General features: G+C 44.3%; 1 protein-coding gene across 2 annotated transcripts; it reads left to right on the plus strand.

Annotated features, from left to right (window-relative positions):
- The first annotated feature begins 18 nt into the window (after nucleotides 1–18).
- LOC108162100 (fizzy-related protein homolog) lies at nucleotides 19–15895 on the plus strand. Of its 2 annotated transcripts, none has more exons than XM_017296664.2 (5): nucleotides 19–127; nucleotides 3135–3480; nucleotides 6523–6775; nucleotides 13736–13969; nucleotides 14034–15895. In XM_017296664.2, the coding sequence occupies exons 2-5, from the start codon at nucleotides 3359–3361 to the stop codon at nucleotides 14859–14861; spliced, it is 1437 nt and encodes a 478-aa protein (XP_017152153.1). In that variant the 5' UTR covers nucleotides 19–127; nucleotides 3135–3358; the 3' UTR covers nucleotides 14862–15895. The 2 variants fall into 2 exon arrangements, with proteins under 2 accessions (XP_017152153.1, XP_017152162.1); XM_017296673.2 differs by lacking the exon at nucleotides 19–127 and adding an exon at nucleotides 2251–2440.
- The last annotated feature ends 1530 nt before the right edge of the window (nucleotides 15896–17425 follow it).

Below are 17425 nucleotides of genomic sequence, written 5' to 3' on the forward strand. Positions count from 1 at the left end.
GATGATTTGTCACCTCTACTACTTGTTTTTGTTTGCGTGAAAAAAGAAATAATTTTGTAACCAGCGGCAAACGACGCGCACCACCTAGCCGCAGATGCTGAGACACCTAGCATTAACAAAATAATCTGTAAGTCGTGAAGTGCCTTGTCGTCGCTGTATTAAAATAAGGGGTTTGTTGCGATTGTGAATAAAATAGCCGGGCAAACCATACAAACGCAAAAATTCTTCGTTCCTTCGGTTCTGAGTGCAGCAGTAAGTAAGCTGGCTCGGGTCGCCTATGGAAATCAAACTTAACCGTTTTTAGTGTGTGTTGCCGCGAAAAGTTCTTGGAAAATAGTGTGTGTTTCTGTGGTGTGTGATACAACAAAAGAACAGTTGCCCCAAAATAAGTGAAGATTAGTGCATTTGGTGTGTGAGAGAGACTCGAAAACAGTTCACAGTTAGGTCTGACACATGGGTAACTGTGTTTTCCTCTCTTTATGGCCTGCACTATTACCCTAGCTGTACCACTACATTGTGTGCGAGCGGGCAGGCATGTGTCGCGGGTCGCAGTTGTCGCCGCCGCCGTTACCACGCTCTCTCTCGCTCTCTCTCTCTCTATCTATCTGTTTGTCTGTAGCCTCCACGCTCTCTTGCGTGAGTGTGAGTGCGAGTGCGTTTGTACATGCACAATAGGAAAAGCAACAAAAAATAGTAGTATTCCTAGCAATTGCTGCAAATTATTAAATTAAACATTTAGCCAAATCATTTGCATTTGGGCCTTGTGTGTGTATCCCAGTTAGTGTGTGTTCTTCCCTCCCTCTGTGTGTGTGTGTATGTGATGTCCTTGACATAATTTGCTATTGGTCATGCATTTTTGGGGGCGAAAAGCCATCGATTATTTGTTTCTCACCAACACACACACATACATCACACCACACACCCTCTTTCTCTCACGATCTGGACTCTCTGGCTCCTGCAGTGCCATATACTACTAGGTGGTAAGGCAGTCGAGCAATCCTTGCTCTCTCTGTGCCACATGCTCCTGTTGTACTGCTTTAGTGCTTTCTGCTCTTTCTCTCCCTTTGGGTTAGGGATGACAGCCCTGCCATGCACTGCACTGCTGTTGTCTGTGGCCCTCTTTCTTATCACACTTTGCACATGGCCATGCCTCTGCTGCTGATAAGGTGGAACAAGAACAAGAACCAACCGCATAACGGATGGAGGTATACCGCATTCCCACCGCCTTTTGTACGATATTTATAGTCGGCTTCTGGCTCCCACAGAGCTCCATTTTGGAGAATTATCTCTCTCTCCCCTCTCACTCTTGGCGACTTGTGTGTTGACCTTCTGCATATGTACATACATGTATGTATGTATGTGGCATAAACAACAGCAGCAGCCGCCACAGCAGCACTCGATTATTGATGAATCTTTTCCAAGTCATCGACTAAAAATAGTACAAGCATGAGCAGAGTGCCGTTGCTTTCGGATCGTCTGATTATGGCTACAAGAGAGACCCAAGGTTCATTGTCCTTGATCGATAGAGAAAGAAAACATTTGTCTAGTTCAAGAGAGCGGATATTTATGTGTATGTGTGTGTGTGTGTGTGCATTGAACCCTAAATGAGCAGAGCCTCAAAGAGAGCGATAGACGAGAGGGCAGGCAGAGTGCGTGCCAGGGAGAGGAGTGGAAACGTGGCGGCGGTGAATGAGTGCAAAGATTAATCCACGGGACAAGGGCAGTCGATGCGGGTGGGTGCATTTTGTTTCGATGACGTGTGACACTCGATCAGCTTTGATCGAAAGAGGGGTTTAACGGTTTCCACATGCCTCTAATCTTGAACTTTCACACGCTTCCCCTTACCTTTCCGGCTTAAGCTCGCCTTTCCAGCGAAGCGGCACCCACTTTCTTATCAGTGGGCTGCCGTGTGTGCGACATGTTCGTGCATGCTTCAAAATACAAATATTCCCTACTCTTCGGGGCTTGAGTCACAAATGTTTACCACCGGCGTTATCAGTCGCGTCTTTTTGGGTTCCGTGCCCCGTGTGTCTGGTACTGGGTACCTGTCACTGCGGAGGGTGGTTCTTGTTGTGGTTGTGGTATAGGCGGTACCTGCAAATCAATAACCTTATCTGCCCCTTTTTGACGGGAAACTGAAACCCAAACTCAAACCGAAAAAACTGAATTATTTGTAATTGAAGCCCCGGCTTAGTCATAGCTGCCTTAGCCCCTGCTTTCAAGTCGACTGTGTCTATATTTTCAAATCAGTTTTAGATCGTTGCTCAACCGAAACAGTCACGTCATACGTCAAAATAGTATTTTTTATTATATACATACGTACATATATTTTCTATGAACAAAACCCAGAGGAAAAGCAACGAAAGCAGGAAAACTACAACTTAGAAAAAAGAGAGAAAGAAGGAGAACGACAGACCCAATGCGGAAGTGTCTAACCTGAGTAAGTTTCACCCGAACAGAAACCCCACCCGTCGGTGGATCCTATGCCGCAAACAAGCAACACTTAACGCCCATAAATTAATTAGGTCTAGACACGCCAGTCCACAATCCACAATCCACCCGACACTACGTAGATGCAGCCCATAGTGGCCGCGTGCCATTGACCACTGCCACAGAACGGGGTGGGGGATTGTCTTCGTGATATGATGGGGCGGATCTAATTAGCGGTCCGAAAAGGGTCGAAAACCCCTTTTTCGTATGCATAACGCACTACAGAGAAGATCCATCCAAAAATACATGACAGCCAACAAAAGAACTCCACTGTTTTCTGTTCTGTTCTCTGTGCTGTTCTGTTCATAGATTCTTTTGGGGTTCTGGGTTCGGGCTGTGTCCGTGATTGATACGCCCCCATGTGATGTGAGTGAGTGAGTGGGTGAGTGAGTGAAAAAAACAAGAAAATAGAAAGGCAATCGCTTTGCTTGCCTGGATTATCCATGGGCAAAAGAATCGCGACTGGAATCCAGACAATCGAGACGTTGATTAATGGCCCAACAACAGGCCCAAACTGTCGTCGAGCCAAACACCAACAAAAATAAATTACAATTTTATTCAAATTCGAATGCCACAATAGAACTATCCAAATTAATTATCTATGTATATCTTCCCCTCCGTCTTCTTTCCTCTCTCTTTTGCAGCTTCCATCGATTTATATATACATTTATATTTTGTACGATAAATTCTTGGATCTCAAACTAAAGGAAATCATCCTCACATCAAACAAGCGATTTATTTTTTACCGATCCACAAATTTTGAGAATTTTTACTGGCTACATTTTTTGCGTAAAGTTTTTTTTGTTTGCAATAAAAACCCCCCAAACATAAGACGACACGAGGAGGCCTACAGATCTGTGGCGTAAAGATGTTTAGTCCGGAATATGAGAAGCGCATCCTGAAGCACTGCAGTCCGGTGGCACGTAATCTGTTTGATAATTTGGAATCGTCGACCACACCGACATCGCTGGATCGTTTCATACCATGCAGGTGAGTGCAGTGAGTGATTAGTAGACTGAGTAGAAAGCAAAGACCGAGAGAGAGAGAACTCTGTCGAGCTCAATGAACTCTTGCAGTCTTTGAGCCCGTTATTCGTTATGCTACGTCATCTTTTCCGCTTTGAAATTTTATGCAGAAAAACGTGAGAGAATAAAGAAAATTTCCAGTCGCCGACGCGTTTGATACCCTGACCAGATCCAATCTGAAAGAACTAAGCTTTGGCCCACAACAGAAGTGGTTCCCATATAGACTTTGATTCGCGATTGATGAATGGCAGTCTCCTTTTGAGGAGAAATCTGCAAAAATAATGAGAACAGGATCTTTATCCTCTCCTTGTTGCAGCCTCCCCATCAAAGAGTATTTCAATTTTGCTGGAGGAAGAGAATGTGGGTGAGGGGCACCTCACTATGGTCTATGCTGGCCCCATGAATTTCCCGACTCGCTGCGCCTCGTTGGGGCTATAACGGTTACTCTCTGTGCGCCCATAAAGAAACAACAGCAGCAGCTCTCTCGCCTGCTCTCTCTGTCGCTCTTTCTGTTGCTAATGAGTTCCGCGTAGAGAGCAGAGTAAAAGCGTAACGAAGCGAGAACGAACGCAGAGAGCATTGTTCTAACAATAACAAAAATATTCAACTTCATGGGAAAAACAAGGAAATTTGAACTTTGGCTTTTGCTGAAGCAAACTTTTTTTTTTTTTGGTTGAAGAACGAGATATGACGAGTGATAGATAGAGAGAGGGAGAGAGCGGGAGAGGGTTCGCTGGAAGAGAAGAGAGTTCGCTCCGTGCATCGTAACTGCTTTCGTCGTAACTCATTTGTTAATTTGTGGAAACAAATGTCGAAGTTTTGTATTTCTTGAAAAGTGTAATTAGTGTTTCATCTGTTCCGTCTCGAAGGTCATACTGTGTTCATCGGCATCCTCCTGCACGTTTACACAATTAAGGGGTTCAGAGATTAGCTCTTTCGAAATGTGTTGTTCGTAATCTTTGATCAGCATTCCCCTCTGTAAATGAGATAATTTCTCGTTCTGTAGAAGATGGATCTTTATTTCTCCTAAATGGATCGATATCCAATCTCTCGCTATGTAAAAGCTCTCTTCCTGCCAGGTAGTATCGAGATCTAGTCTCTCGCTCGATTACAGCTAGTCTCTCTCTAAACTAAAAAGATCTAGAGCTTATCTCTCGCTATGTAAAAGCTCTCTTTGAACTGCCTGAAAATATATCGAGAAGCGGTCTCCAAAAAGATTGAGCCTTCCTTCAGGGACGCCTTCGGATCTCCCGCTACAATGTTGCCGCCGCACAACCTTTTCCGTTTTAATTGAATTGTCATTCGACCCTGCCATCCGGGACGTACATACCTCCATCACCTCCGTCCGCCTCTGTGGGGCACTGCTGTTGCTGCTGCTCATCCGCTCATCCGTTCATGAAATTTGATTTATTTGAGGTGGAAGTGAACACTTGAAATGCGTTTGTCAGATAATCAGAAACGGAGGGACCGACGCTTATTGCATTCGTAAACAGTTTTTCAACACGAAGAGTGCAATGCAATCCGTGGGGTGGGGCTGGGGCTGGGTCTGGCTCTGGGTCTGGAACTTGGGGGACAATGGGTTAGAATTCTCTCACACTTGGCCAAAATTTCATGGCAAATTATTAACGCTATTTGTTGTTGTTGCTATTTTTGTTGCTATTTTTGCGATATGTATTTTTTGTGCGAATTTTGCACAATTTGACCGTCAATAATTTTGTTTGCACGTTGCACACGTTTCTTATGTTTTTATGGGGCAAAAAAATAATAACAATACGCCGCCAGAGTGGGTTGGAATTTGAACGCGTTTGCATAAAATTATTTACTGCTGTCTGGGGAGGGGAACGAAATGATTTCGCAGCAAATTGAAACGAAGGTTTCCACGCTTCCATAAACATACACGGAAAAAGACAGCTCAATATCTTTGCCATATGCCATATCCATATCCACCCACCGACCCACCGGCCGCTTGGGCATTACAATCTCACAAATAGGTCGTTGGGAGACTTATTTAGGACTAGTCTAGAAAGCGCTAAGATTGATTAGACGCTGGAATAGATGATAGATAAATGGTCTAGATAGTACAGATGACAGACAGAAGGTATAGGATAGATGATATACAAATATTTTGTGAACTAGCTCTGCCCTGCCACGTTTCGCCGTGGCGCAAAATGCGGTAGCACGGCGCAAACATTTCTTATAAGATTTATTTTTCAATACTTGCGGGTACACAATATTCCATTCCCGATCCTGCCATCTACAGTTGATCTTCTCTCCTTCTCGATGTTGCCTGCTACACCTCTGGAGGCTTAGTCTGTTCCTCCTCGATCCTTCTCTGTTGCTGTACCCTAGATGCTAAGTCTGTTTCTCAATCGTAGCATGATATGATCTATATGATATGATAGATGGATAGATAGCTGAATGGATAGATAGATGAATGGATAGATAGATTAATGGATCGATAGCTAAATGGATGGATAGATAAGTGGATAGGTAGATAAGTGGATAGATAGATTAATGGATAGATAGATAAGTGGATAGGTAGATAAATGGATGGATAGATAAGTGGATATATAGAGAAATGGATAGACAGATAAGTGAATAGATAACACAGTCGTTGAAATCTTTAAAATCACTTCCAACTCCTGGTCGGCCTCTGATCGTATAAGTTGTAGGGAATGTAGGGAATGTGTCCGTTCGTCACTGGGAAATTTCTACCACGAATCAATACGAGTATCATTTGCAGTAATCCGAATGGACGAATGGACAATTCGTTCATGGGAGATTTATACTGCACTTCAACGTCTACACTTGAACTATAGGAGATTAGAGAACATTGCAGAATGAAAGATATAGTTATACTAAAAATAGGGAAATGTCTGTCTAGTGTTGCCCTGTTCTTTTGCCACTGTGTAGCCGTAGCCGCGTCCGTATCACCATACGAATACAATTAATTCTTTTTCCAATTAACATTTTAATTTAATTCGTTCTTTCCTCTCGTGTGCTGCAGGGCCAACAACAATTGGCAGACAAACTTTGCGTCGATCAACAAGTCGAATGATAACTCACCACAGACGAGCAAGAAGCAGCGGGACTGTGGGGAGACGGCACGCGATAGTCTGGCCTATTCGTGTCTCTTGAAGAACGAGCTCCTGGGCACGGCCATCGATGATGTGAAGACCGCCGGTGAGGAGCGCAACGAGAATGCCTATACGCCAGCAGCAAAGCGGAGTCTCTTCAAATATCAATCCCCCACAAAGCAGGTGAGTGTGAGTCTCCGCATATCCCCCCATTTCCCATGGTCCCCCAGTGAACCCAGTGAACTGAACTTGAACCCCGAACTCTTTGTGAAGCAGCTCGGTAGAGAGCGCTCTGTCGTGTCTCTTGATTGGCGGCGGTGTACTGTGTGTATCTGTGGCGATCGCAGAATGCATTTAATTGAATTTGCAGTCGGTGCTAATTGGATTGACCGGTGGCCCGGTGGTCGGCTCTAATTTTTCCCAGACGCAAAAGTTGAATGAACCGAAGGCAAAGCTTGGCCCGACAACGCAACCTTCAAGTCTTTCTTTCTATCTGTAGAATCCTGTCTGAAAGCTCTGGCGAGAGCTTTCTCTCTGTTCAGTTTAGATTTCATGCGGCAGTGCCCCTCGGTCAGCTCTCTTTCGTAGTTATCCCACTCTCTACTGCTTTTGGTATTTTCCCTTCAAGTCTTATATGATTCCTTCCCGAATTCAAGTCCTGTCTCGTGTTTTAGCTCTCATTCCTTTGGATCATCCTCTACTTCTCTTCCCTTAATTTCTGCCATTGCTTTTCTTGTGGAAAGTTGCTGGAAAAGCCTTGGACAACAGGTCTTCGTCTCTCCGTTTCTCTCATTTCGTTTCTATTGATCACGGATTCCCATATCCATGGGGATAGATAGACTGCTGAGACCGGTAACCGGTTTTTTGGCTGAAAATTGTTTTGCTTTTGGCCTAGGCCTAGGCCTAAGCCTAAGTCAAGACCAGAGTCCGAGGGAAAAGTTGTTCAACCAAAACTGAAACCTCGAGGTTAACACACTTTGATTTCAATGTGCGTGATGCTGCTGCTCTCTTTCGTATCTTTACGGACAGACAAACAGACAGATAGATCTATCTATCTTTCTATCTATTTCTGATGTGTGCTATTGCCACAGCCGTTTCCATTGTTCACAGTTGGTTCCCATCTATGGACTGATTGTTCAAGTGTTCAAGGGTCAAAACCGAAAACGAAAAAAAAACTGTTGCCACTTGTCTTGTAGATTCGGGTCATCATCATTCGTAATTATTTTGACTGAAATCCTGACATATTTGCCCGCTTAACAGATTTATGTTTCTTCAATTGCGCTGACCATTTGCTTAGGCTGCCTCTCGCTCTTGCCCTGCGCCCTTCTCTCTCTCTCTCTCTCTCTCAGCGACTATTGCTTTGACTAATTTTTGACAGTTGACACGTTGCCGGATGACAGCAGAAGCAACCGCCACCAAAAGCCCACAACAAAAAGAGCATTCCCCGCTGAATGGGAAACAAACAAGTGAGAAATTCAATGAAAGACAAAAGCGTGGAGCACATAAGAAAACACATTTGGAAATACTCTCACTCTATGTCTCTGCCCCTGAGGGGTGAGTAGATCATGATCTAAAGATCAGCAGAATATAGTTGGAATAATGCTCATAGATAGATGTCTAAGGATGTCTAAGAAATCTGCCCTTTGAAGGACATCAGAGGACAAATATCAGACACATTGATGCGCTGTACAAATTTCCCATAAGCGATAGTGATCTCATGGCAGAAAAAGCCCAAAAGAAAGACTTGGACTTGGACACTATTCCCCTAATCGATGATTATAGATCATATTTTCGAATCCATGCACACGATTTCTTAATGAAAACTGAGACTATAATTCGTTGGAATGCAGAGAACTACAATTTTCAGATGAGGAACAAAAGCTGTCCAAAAATAGATCGGGAAGTAGTTCGTTGGCTGCATCGTCATGCAGCAGTGCCCATCGGCCATAATATCTGGTGGCCAAAAAGGAAGGGTATACCCCATGTAGCAGTGTGGACTGCACACCGAATCGAATCGAACCGGACCATGGCGATGCCGATGCCGATGCCGATGGCGATGGCATGCCAGCCAGCATCTACTATCTACTTCAACTACTACTTCAGTGGTCTAAAACGACACTTGAGTCAATAGCTGTGGAGATCTGTGTGGCGACGGCGGCTGTGTACTCGTTTAACCCCAATGGATGCCAAATGGAATATAAGAAGGAGTAGGAGAAGAGTGGAGAGTGGAGAGTGGGGGTCTAACAAATAGAGAGGTTTCCGTTGCTTTGGTTTTTTGGTCAAATGTTTGGCAACTGTCGAATGATTCCGATGGCTTTTGGGCCACAATCACTCACTCCATTCAGCCATTGAAATCTTTGGCCATTCATCTACATCACGCCCCCACAATTAACACGACTATATCTATATATCTATCTCCGTGGGCCACACCCCAGTCTGCCCGTGCTGAAGCCCATGCGGGGGCTTCGGGTGCCTTCCTTCCTCTCATAAGAGTCATAACAAATAATATGTAATTCAATTATGTGCGGTCGCAAAGTTATTGTCATAAATAATGGGCGGTTGTTCTTCTGTCTGTCGGTTTGGTCGCTTTGGTCGCTTTGGGGCACACTGCCATCCAGCCCCACCGTTTCTCTGCCACACGTATCGCCCCACGAGGCGTTGTACCCCACAACAGTAGTTGGCCACGAAAAATAAATGGTCTCAACACTTTTTTGGACATTTGCTATTGTTTTGATTGGACCTCTGGGGGATTGGCAATCCCTCAATTGCTTTGGGCTTTTGGGGATTCATTAAGAATGCTGAATATTGCTATTCTCTGGGCACTTTGAGGGCGTGTTCTAGGATGGAATACATTCATTATAGGCATCTAATTGAGTATGATAGATGGCCTATGATCTATCATGTTAAATTATGATATCAATCCGATAATGTATGATCTCGTTGATAAAAGAAGCCAAGCCGAGAAGCCCTGCTGCAAGACGATATTTAATGTGGTTTTTTGCACTTTTTTGAAGTTCTATTGAGTGAATGCCTCGACCGAGGGGCGCTGCAGCATGTCGCGTGACCTCTAATGTGGATTTATGTTTTTGGTGGCCGAATCCAAACGCATTCTGGTCTCTGCTTGTCTAATAATTCTTTCGCTTATTTCTTGTGAATCTTCACTCAGGGTTCTGCACGATCCAACAAGAATTTTAAGCTTGTACTAAAATAAAAAATTAATAAAAATAAAAACCATCACAAACCACCACACCCCTCGCCCGATTATTTCGTGCACCTGTTCATTCCCCCCATTCTTTATGTGTCGTGTCCGACCATTTCGAATAGCCATTAAGAGAATTATAGAAAAAACCACTCTCCACATGGGCCCAAAAAAAACCAACAAAAATCTGGTCGTTTTTATTGTTTGTTGAATCTTTTTTTTTATTATAATTATTAATTTATGCAGCAGACATTTGCATTAACATCGCATTAACGATGACTATTTTCGTGGTGGTGCCTGCTCCTGCTGCTGCTGGGGGCTCTACCTCTGGCGGTGCCTTCCCAGTGATTAAGTTGGTCCGAGATCGCGACAGGTTCAAATTACCATTAACATAGCTCTCCCTCTCTATCCTCCACCTCACTGTCTGTGGATTCACGCTCTTTTATTAACATTGTTTGGGGGAGCTTGGGCTTCTCTACCAGCTCCCCAGTCCCCCCCCCCTTTTCTCATACTGTTCTCGGATCTTCGCTGGTTGGTTGTTTATTTGTTTAATTTATAAGCTTGTGCCCCAAGCGCCGCCCACAGACCCAGACCCAGAGAGAGAGGAAGGCTGTCAGATTTTCTTCCAACGCCACGGTTGATACCCTTGACAGATCGGTAGGCTAATCGGTATGGGTGGTGTTTTTTGGTGTTTAAAGCTTGAGATTTATATTCTGCATAGCAGTGATCCATAAAAGAATGATTCGCTATGCAAATTTCCCATAAGTAAGCGGCCCCAACATCAACAAAAAGGAAATACATTCTGTGCCTCAAAACCAGAATACAAATTAAAGAGGGGTATAACAAAAAAAAAAGAGGCAGTATCGTTTGAGTAGAGGTACAAACAAAAAAACAAATGCCGGCCGGCAAGCTAAAAAATTAGAATTTTTTGTTCGAATGAATGAATGAATGAGGCCTGTGCTTGAGTGCACTGTGAAGTACAGTACCCACCGCTGTTAGCTATCAGAGAGAGAGAAAGAGAGAACAAATCAACCGCCGAAAAAGCATTACTAACACGAAAGAAGGCCTACAAAAAGGAGAGGCAAAATGCGTGAGGGCCAGAGGGTAATTTCTATTCGATTTTAAGGGCCGAAGTTGTAGATACTCTTGTATATCGATTTTTACTAACTATCGACAGAAAATTGCTGTCAAAGCCGATTAGTGGAAGCATGCTCTCTCTCTCTCTCTCTCTCTCTCTCTCTCGGGAGGAGGGGAAAGGCTAAGCAGACCGCGCATCTCTCAATTTTGCTTTCACTTTCCATGAGATACATATGGTGGTTGTGTGTGTGTGTGTGTGTGTGTAGAAAGGGCATCCAAAAAATGTTGTTTGCGTTTTGGAAAAGATTTGAATCAGTTACAAGCTTTTGGATTTCCTTTTGCCATTTGTCAGAGAGGTTGCTACTACTACAGATAAACATCGCCCGTACATGCCCCGTTCTCCACTGCCCCTCCGCCTGTACTTGAGCTTCACGCGTTTTAACAATTGAATTTCTAATAGGCTTACCAACAGTCCAGTCCCCCCGTCTCTTCGCTTTTTTCGGTGGCATCGAAAAACATTTAAATTTAATGGCAGTTGCTTGTACGCTTTATGGGACGATGGGGCTATTTTAACTGCTTTTCAGTGTGTAACATTCCACAGAAAAATGGTTTGGAAGCACAAAGGCCCGAAAAGAGAGCCATTAAATATACCCTTCAGGAAAATATGGGTATTGTGGGTTATATACATATATTTTCGATCATAAAAGCGATTAAGGTTAAGGGAAAATCTGTTGAGTATATCATGGAACGATCTTTGGTAATTGTATTCCTATTTCCATTCCATAAATGGAATGTATCCCTGACATGTGAAGTTTCTTGATGATCATATTCCTTGATGATCTACCACTGTCAGAGGAAGTCTCGCCAAAAACTACGCTAGTTAAGATTTATTTTTCTAATAATTTAGCAGAGCCATTTAATGAGTCGAAAGGGTATCTAAAAGCATTCCTTTCCATTCATGGTTTTTTGGGTTTTTTTTTTTGCGTGTATTTTTGTGGTTTTTTTTAAGTGTAAAGTGAGACCATTAAAGGTCTCTACACACACGCACAAAGTCTATCTGAAAACAAAATTGTAATTAAGAGTCTGTTTGTCTCATCTGTGGCTCTCTTCTCCCCCGCCGTCTCCCTATCGCATGTTAATTGAATTAAATTTTAATTTGTTAAACGAATTAAGAGTCTTGGTATGACGTCTGTCTAGATGGTATGGGGCATTTGGCATGAGGAGGGGTTACCTCTTCAGCCAAACAGGTCAAAGCTCCCTCGTGTTTTCCTTCTTTCTTTTTTTTTGACTTATCTTTTGGAGGGGCGAAAACCGACTTTTTTGGGATGGAGATTGTAATGGGGTGGGGTGGGGTGGGGTGGGGTGTGGTATACTTGTGTTTGTCGGGATGTTTGCTCTCTTTTTATCGGAGAACGGAATCGTGAAACGCGTGGAACCTGACCAAATACCCAAACACACAATGACAAATGCTATTCGAAATGATTCAGATACCGATGATGGATGAATGGACAGGAATGGAATGGAAAGGTGGATGATGTAAGCGATAGAGAGTTCTATAGAAAAGGTGAACAAAATGTAACTAGTTTTCTGCTGGCGTGTGGGTTGTATCTGTTTTTGACACCAAGCGAAGCAAATGTGCGGGGGAAAAAAGAAAAAAAATTTAAATAATGATCTCCGTGCTCCATAACTTCTCTGCAATAAACTACCTTTCACTCGAAAGCCACTCACCGCACGCCATGCAGTTGCACGAAATATTAACTCACTAACCACTGAGCTAATTGTACCTCTCTCACTTCCACTCAAAAAGCATGCCAATAACCAATAACGGTTTCTACAGCTCCCTACTGCCACTCACAACACTCCTTTTCCTCCCATTTCCACTCAAGAAGCCTCGTTCCAGCAGCTCGTAGTGCTCTCTCTTCCACTCATTCATGATAGCACCATTTAGCTCCCTACTTCCACTCAAGAGCCGCTCTTTACTCTCGTACTCTCTGTTTCGTTTCCACTGATTTACGCCTCCCCCCACTCCCGTGGCTGTTACTACTCATCTCTCGCTCTTTCTCTAGGAGTACATGTATGGAGATTGCATTCAATTAACAGTTAAGCCAGAAAAACATCAAAAGCAGCAGCAAGCTCTTCTTTCATCTTCTTCTTTTGCTTTGCATTGCACTCGTAGGCACGCACAATTTTGCCTTAGATTGCGTGTTGTCTTTCCCACCGCCGCCCCGTAGTTTACGCATTTTACGCATTTTAAATGCGAACATTGCGTAAGTGGTCGCGCGTCTTCTGCTGCTGCTGCTGCTGCTACTAGATTGGGAAGGTGGATGGGTAGGTGGGGAAAAAGGGCCTAGGGGTAGGCGTGTACGCATACGCATACGCTTAACACACATTCTGCTCGCATTTTCTATACAAACACACAAAAATAAATGAAATAAAATTAAATTGTATAGAGTGCTCCCCGAAGTGTGGCACCCAAGTGGAAGGAAGGGAAGGGGCCCGGAATTGGAATGCGTGCCAAATGTAAATTGAAATGCCAGTTAGTAATAGTTTCCGTTGCTTGTGGGAGCTCTGCTCTGCGAAGCATTGCTGGGTGTGGGGGTGAAGGGGAGAGTCGCGGTCATTGCTTTTAGCACCGAGGCGTTAATTGCCGCCCCAAGTACGCTCGAGGCAAACAAAACCAGCGACTACCTTTTTTCCAATGCCCATAGATACGAAATTGGTATAAATTTGCTTTGGTAATTTATCGGGCGACTGCAACTGGAACGCCAGCTCGCTGATGAAAGAAAGACCACCGCTAAGAAACAAAAACACCATAATAGCCATCTTGCTCACACTCTCTTTTGGTCTTCTCTTCTCTTGTTTTGCAGGATTACAATGGCGAATGCCCATACTCGTTGTCGCCGGTGAGCGCCAAGAGCCAGAAGCTACTGCGTTCGCCCCGGAAGGCCACACGCAAGATCTCTCGCATTCCATTCAAGGTGCTGGACGCACCGGAGCTGCAGGATGATTTCTATTTGAATCTGGTCGATTGGTCCTCGCAGAATGTCCTTGCCGTGGGCCTGGGTAGCTGTGTCTATCTATGGAGTGCCTGCACCAGTCAGGTGAGTCCTTAAAACCAACCTCCAAGAGGAATCCCCACTAATGTTCTTATGTTTCTTTCGTTAGGTGACACGCCTGTGTGATCTCAGTCCGGATTCAAACACCGTGACCTCGGTGTCGTGGAACGAGCGGGGTAATACAGTCGCCGTGGGCACCCATCATGGCTATGTGACCGTTTGGGACGTGGCCGCCAATAAGCAGATAAACAAACTCAATGGCCATTCGGCCCGCGTGGGTGCTTTGGCCTGGAACAGTGACATCCTGTCGAGTGGATCGCGCGACCGTTGGATCATCCAGCGCGACACGCGCACACCACAACTCCAGTCCGAACGCCGCCTGGCCGGCCACCGTCAGGAGGTGTGCGGCCTCAAGTGGTCGCCCGATAACCAGTACCTGGCCAGCGGCGGCAACGACAATCGCCTGTATGTGTGGAACCAGCACTCGGTGAGTCCCGTGCAATCGTACACGGAGCACATGGCCGCTGTGAAGGCCATTGCCTGGTCGCCGCACCATCACGGACTGCTGGCCAGCGGCGGCGGGACGGCAGATCGTTGCATTCGATTCTGGAACACGCTGACCGGCCAGCCCATGCAGTGCGTGGACACTGGGTCGCAGGTGTGCAATCTGGCCTGGTCCAAGCACTCCTCGGAGCTGGTCTCCACGCACGGCTACTCCCAGAACCAGATACTGGTGTGGAAGTACCCATCGCTGACGCAGGTGGCCAAATTGACTGGTCATTCGTACCGTGTGCTCTATCTGGCGCTCAGTCCCGATGGCGAGGCCATTGTCACGGGCGCCGGCGATGAAACGCTGCGCTTCTGGAACGTGTTCAGCAAGGCGCGCAGCCAGAAGGAGAACAAGTCTGTCCTTAACTTGTTTGCAAACATCAGATAGATTCTACACGACACCAAACGGCACCGCACCACACCACACCACACACCACTTATACAGACACATACACCATTCGCCATCATGTTGTGTGGGGGCTTGTTGGCCATGTTGGGGGACCAGCACACTGCCACGAAGACTGAGAGAGGCGCCAAAGGCAACCAAAACAAAAACGAAACCAACAAAAACCACACCAAGCAACAAAACTAGCAGCCAATCAATCAATCAAATCAAGCAAGGAAGCAACCAAGCCGACGATAAGCAAGCAATGAAATCGAGTAGAGATTTACCAAAATTTTATGTTAACATTATTGTAAAGTGTTCATTTAGTTACGGATTTCTGTTATATGAGAGAGAGCAGGATATATGGCATCTTGTGTGGTACAGTGCATCTCCAGACAGATGACCAGTCTCTCAATCGTTCATTTGCTTATCCGCTAAAAAAGTCCTTTTGTTCAATTCATCATCTTTCTGGTCGCCACAATAAACCAAATTATCCAACAAGCAGCAATGGAAACAGCAACAGTAACAATAAAAGAGAACTAACACCAATCAATAGCTTATAGTCTATAGTCCTTAGTTTAAGAGTCTCTGTATAGAAATGGTCTAACATTTAGCAACATTTATAAGAACAAGTAGAGGGCAATCGATGAGAACTCCCAAGGCAAAACAAGAACAGAACTGAAACCGAACCAAGTCTAAGCCTAAATTTTGGTTTGTAATTCGTAAAAAAAAAAAGCAAACCTGTATCTCGCTATAACTTTAGAATTTTTGTTGGCTCTCCTATTTTTTTGCTTAATTGGGTAAACATTATTCTTAAGACATTGGATACAACTATATATGTACATATATATATGTAGATATATATATACATTTTATTTTTTTTTTGCATAGCCTCTAAGATATAATTCCCCGCAATAGCATACTATTCGCCGTATGCATTTGCTTTTTTCTAGAACACCCTCACAACAAAACAAAACACACACATTTATACACTATGTATATTAAATAAACTTATACAATTTTAAAATGTGCCCCAATGTGTAAAAAGGCCTTTGATTTCTGTAAATATCAGCACGAAACGGTTCATAAACTGAAACTTTTCCATGATCGAGAGGCCGTGTATTTTCTTTATTCCCAGCTATCTCCACACCACACTCTATTGTGTACTCAATAAATGCATACAATTTCTATATATTATGCGCCCCCCAAACCCCCAACATTTTGTGGTTCTTAATCGATGGAGGGATAATATCCTAGCTGATCGATTGCTATACATATGAGAGGTGGTTTTTTTTTTTGGTGCATTTATAACATTTCACTGAGGATTTGAAATAATTAATGTTACGAGAGTGCCTTACATCCGATTCAGTGGCCAATTTGTAGGGAATTGAACAGAAAATTGGATGTGTGCAACACCCAGAAGGAATCGTTTCCGCTCACATAAAGTATCAATGAAAGAGTCGTCCGTCTGTAGCGGCGAGCTTTTGTCAGATATCGATTCGAAAATTTACATTTTGCATGTAGCTTACATGTCACATTGGACATACTGACTTATGCTACCGGGTATAAACGCGACAAGGGCCGCGGCTCACAACGTTTCCGTTCGGTCTACCCGATATAGGGTATATTAGAGTTCTGGGGAAGGAAGCTCGGAAAGAAGCGTTTCCGCCCCCATAAAGTATATATTCTTGATCAGCATCATATCCAAGTCTGTCTGTCCGTCTTATTTGACGCCTAGTTCTCAGAGACTATAAGAGCTATAGGAATCCATAATTCTGAAGATACAAGACAAGTAAAAACGCAGAGCAATAGAGAATGACTATATCTACCAGATTGCTGGATCAAATCGGGTTATTATTATAGCCAGAAGGAAAAAATCAATTTGCAGTGGCTACGCAGCGCGGCCATGCCGCTTACTCACTTTCTGTCTCTCTCTCACACACCCTTTTATGTGAATAATTACAAAGCGAAAGAAATAATGGTGTCATATTGGATCTAGTAGAGACTTTAAACAGAATCCTGCAATTTTTTATACTTTAAGAAGCATTTCATTCTGCAAGCTCTTAGAGGAATATCCAAGTGGTCAAGAGATTCAAAATAAAAATAAGCTCTATTCGCGCGCCAAGCGGCTATCGAAACGGTTACGTTTTAGCCGTGACTTTAGCCGCATGTGACAAAAGCTTGGATCATAAGCTTTCGATTGACCGTGAAATCCATATTGAGTCTTGAGCTTTCATGAAGCAACGGGTTGAGTGGAAGCTTTCGATTGGCTTTGCAATTCTTTGGCTTTGTTTGGGCCGCTTTCGTACGCTGCGCTTCATCTTCGATTTTGCACCTTGTGCCTGCGGGCGTGCGTGTCCAGGGGCGTAGCCCAAGGGCATCCAAGAGGAGAACCACTCCACAGAGAGAGAGAGAGAGACAGAGGTAGCGTTATGAGGGTGCGAAAGAATATTAGGATATTTTTGCATATCCTTCTGGCTACGCCCATGGCATGTTCCCAGTGCAGCAGCTTCCGTCGGCTTTCGGTGGCGGCGGCGTCAAGCTTCTAGTCCGTCTGCCTGCTGCTG

Source organism: Drosophila miranda, chromosome XL, assembly GCF_003369915.1.
Source record: "Drosophila miranda strain MSH22 chromosome XL, D.miranda_PacBio2.1, whole genome shotgun sequence".
Classification (NCBI taxonomy): Eukaryota; Metazoa; Arthropoda; class Insecta; order Diptera; family Drosophilidae; genus Drosophila; species Drosophila miranda.

Excerpts from the sequence above, each read along its gene's own strand:
- LOC108162100 (XM_017296664.2), top strand. The coding sequence starts at position 3,359 with ATGTTTAGTCCGGAATATGAGAAGCGCATCCTGAAGCACTGCAGTCCG. Across the intron at positions 3,481-6,522 it reads GATCGTTTCATACCATGCAG|GGCCAACAACAATTGGCAGA; the intron begins GTGAGTGCAGTG and ends CGTGTGCTGCAG. Across the intron at positions 6,776-13,735 it reads ATCAATCCCCCACAAAGCAG|GATTACAATGGCGAATGCCC; the intron begins GTGAGTGTGAGT and ends CTTGTTTTGCAG.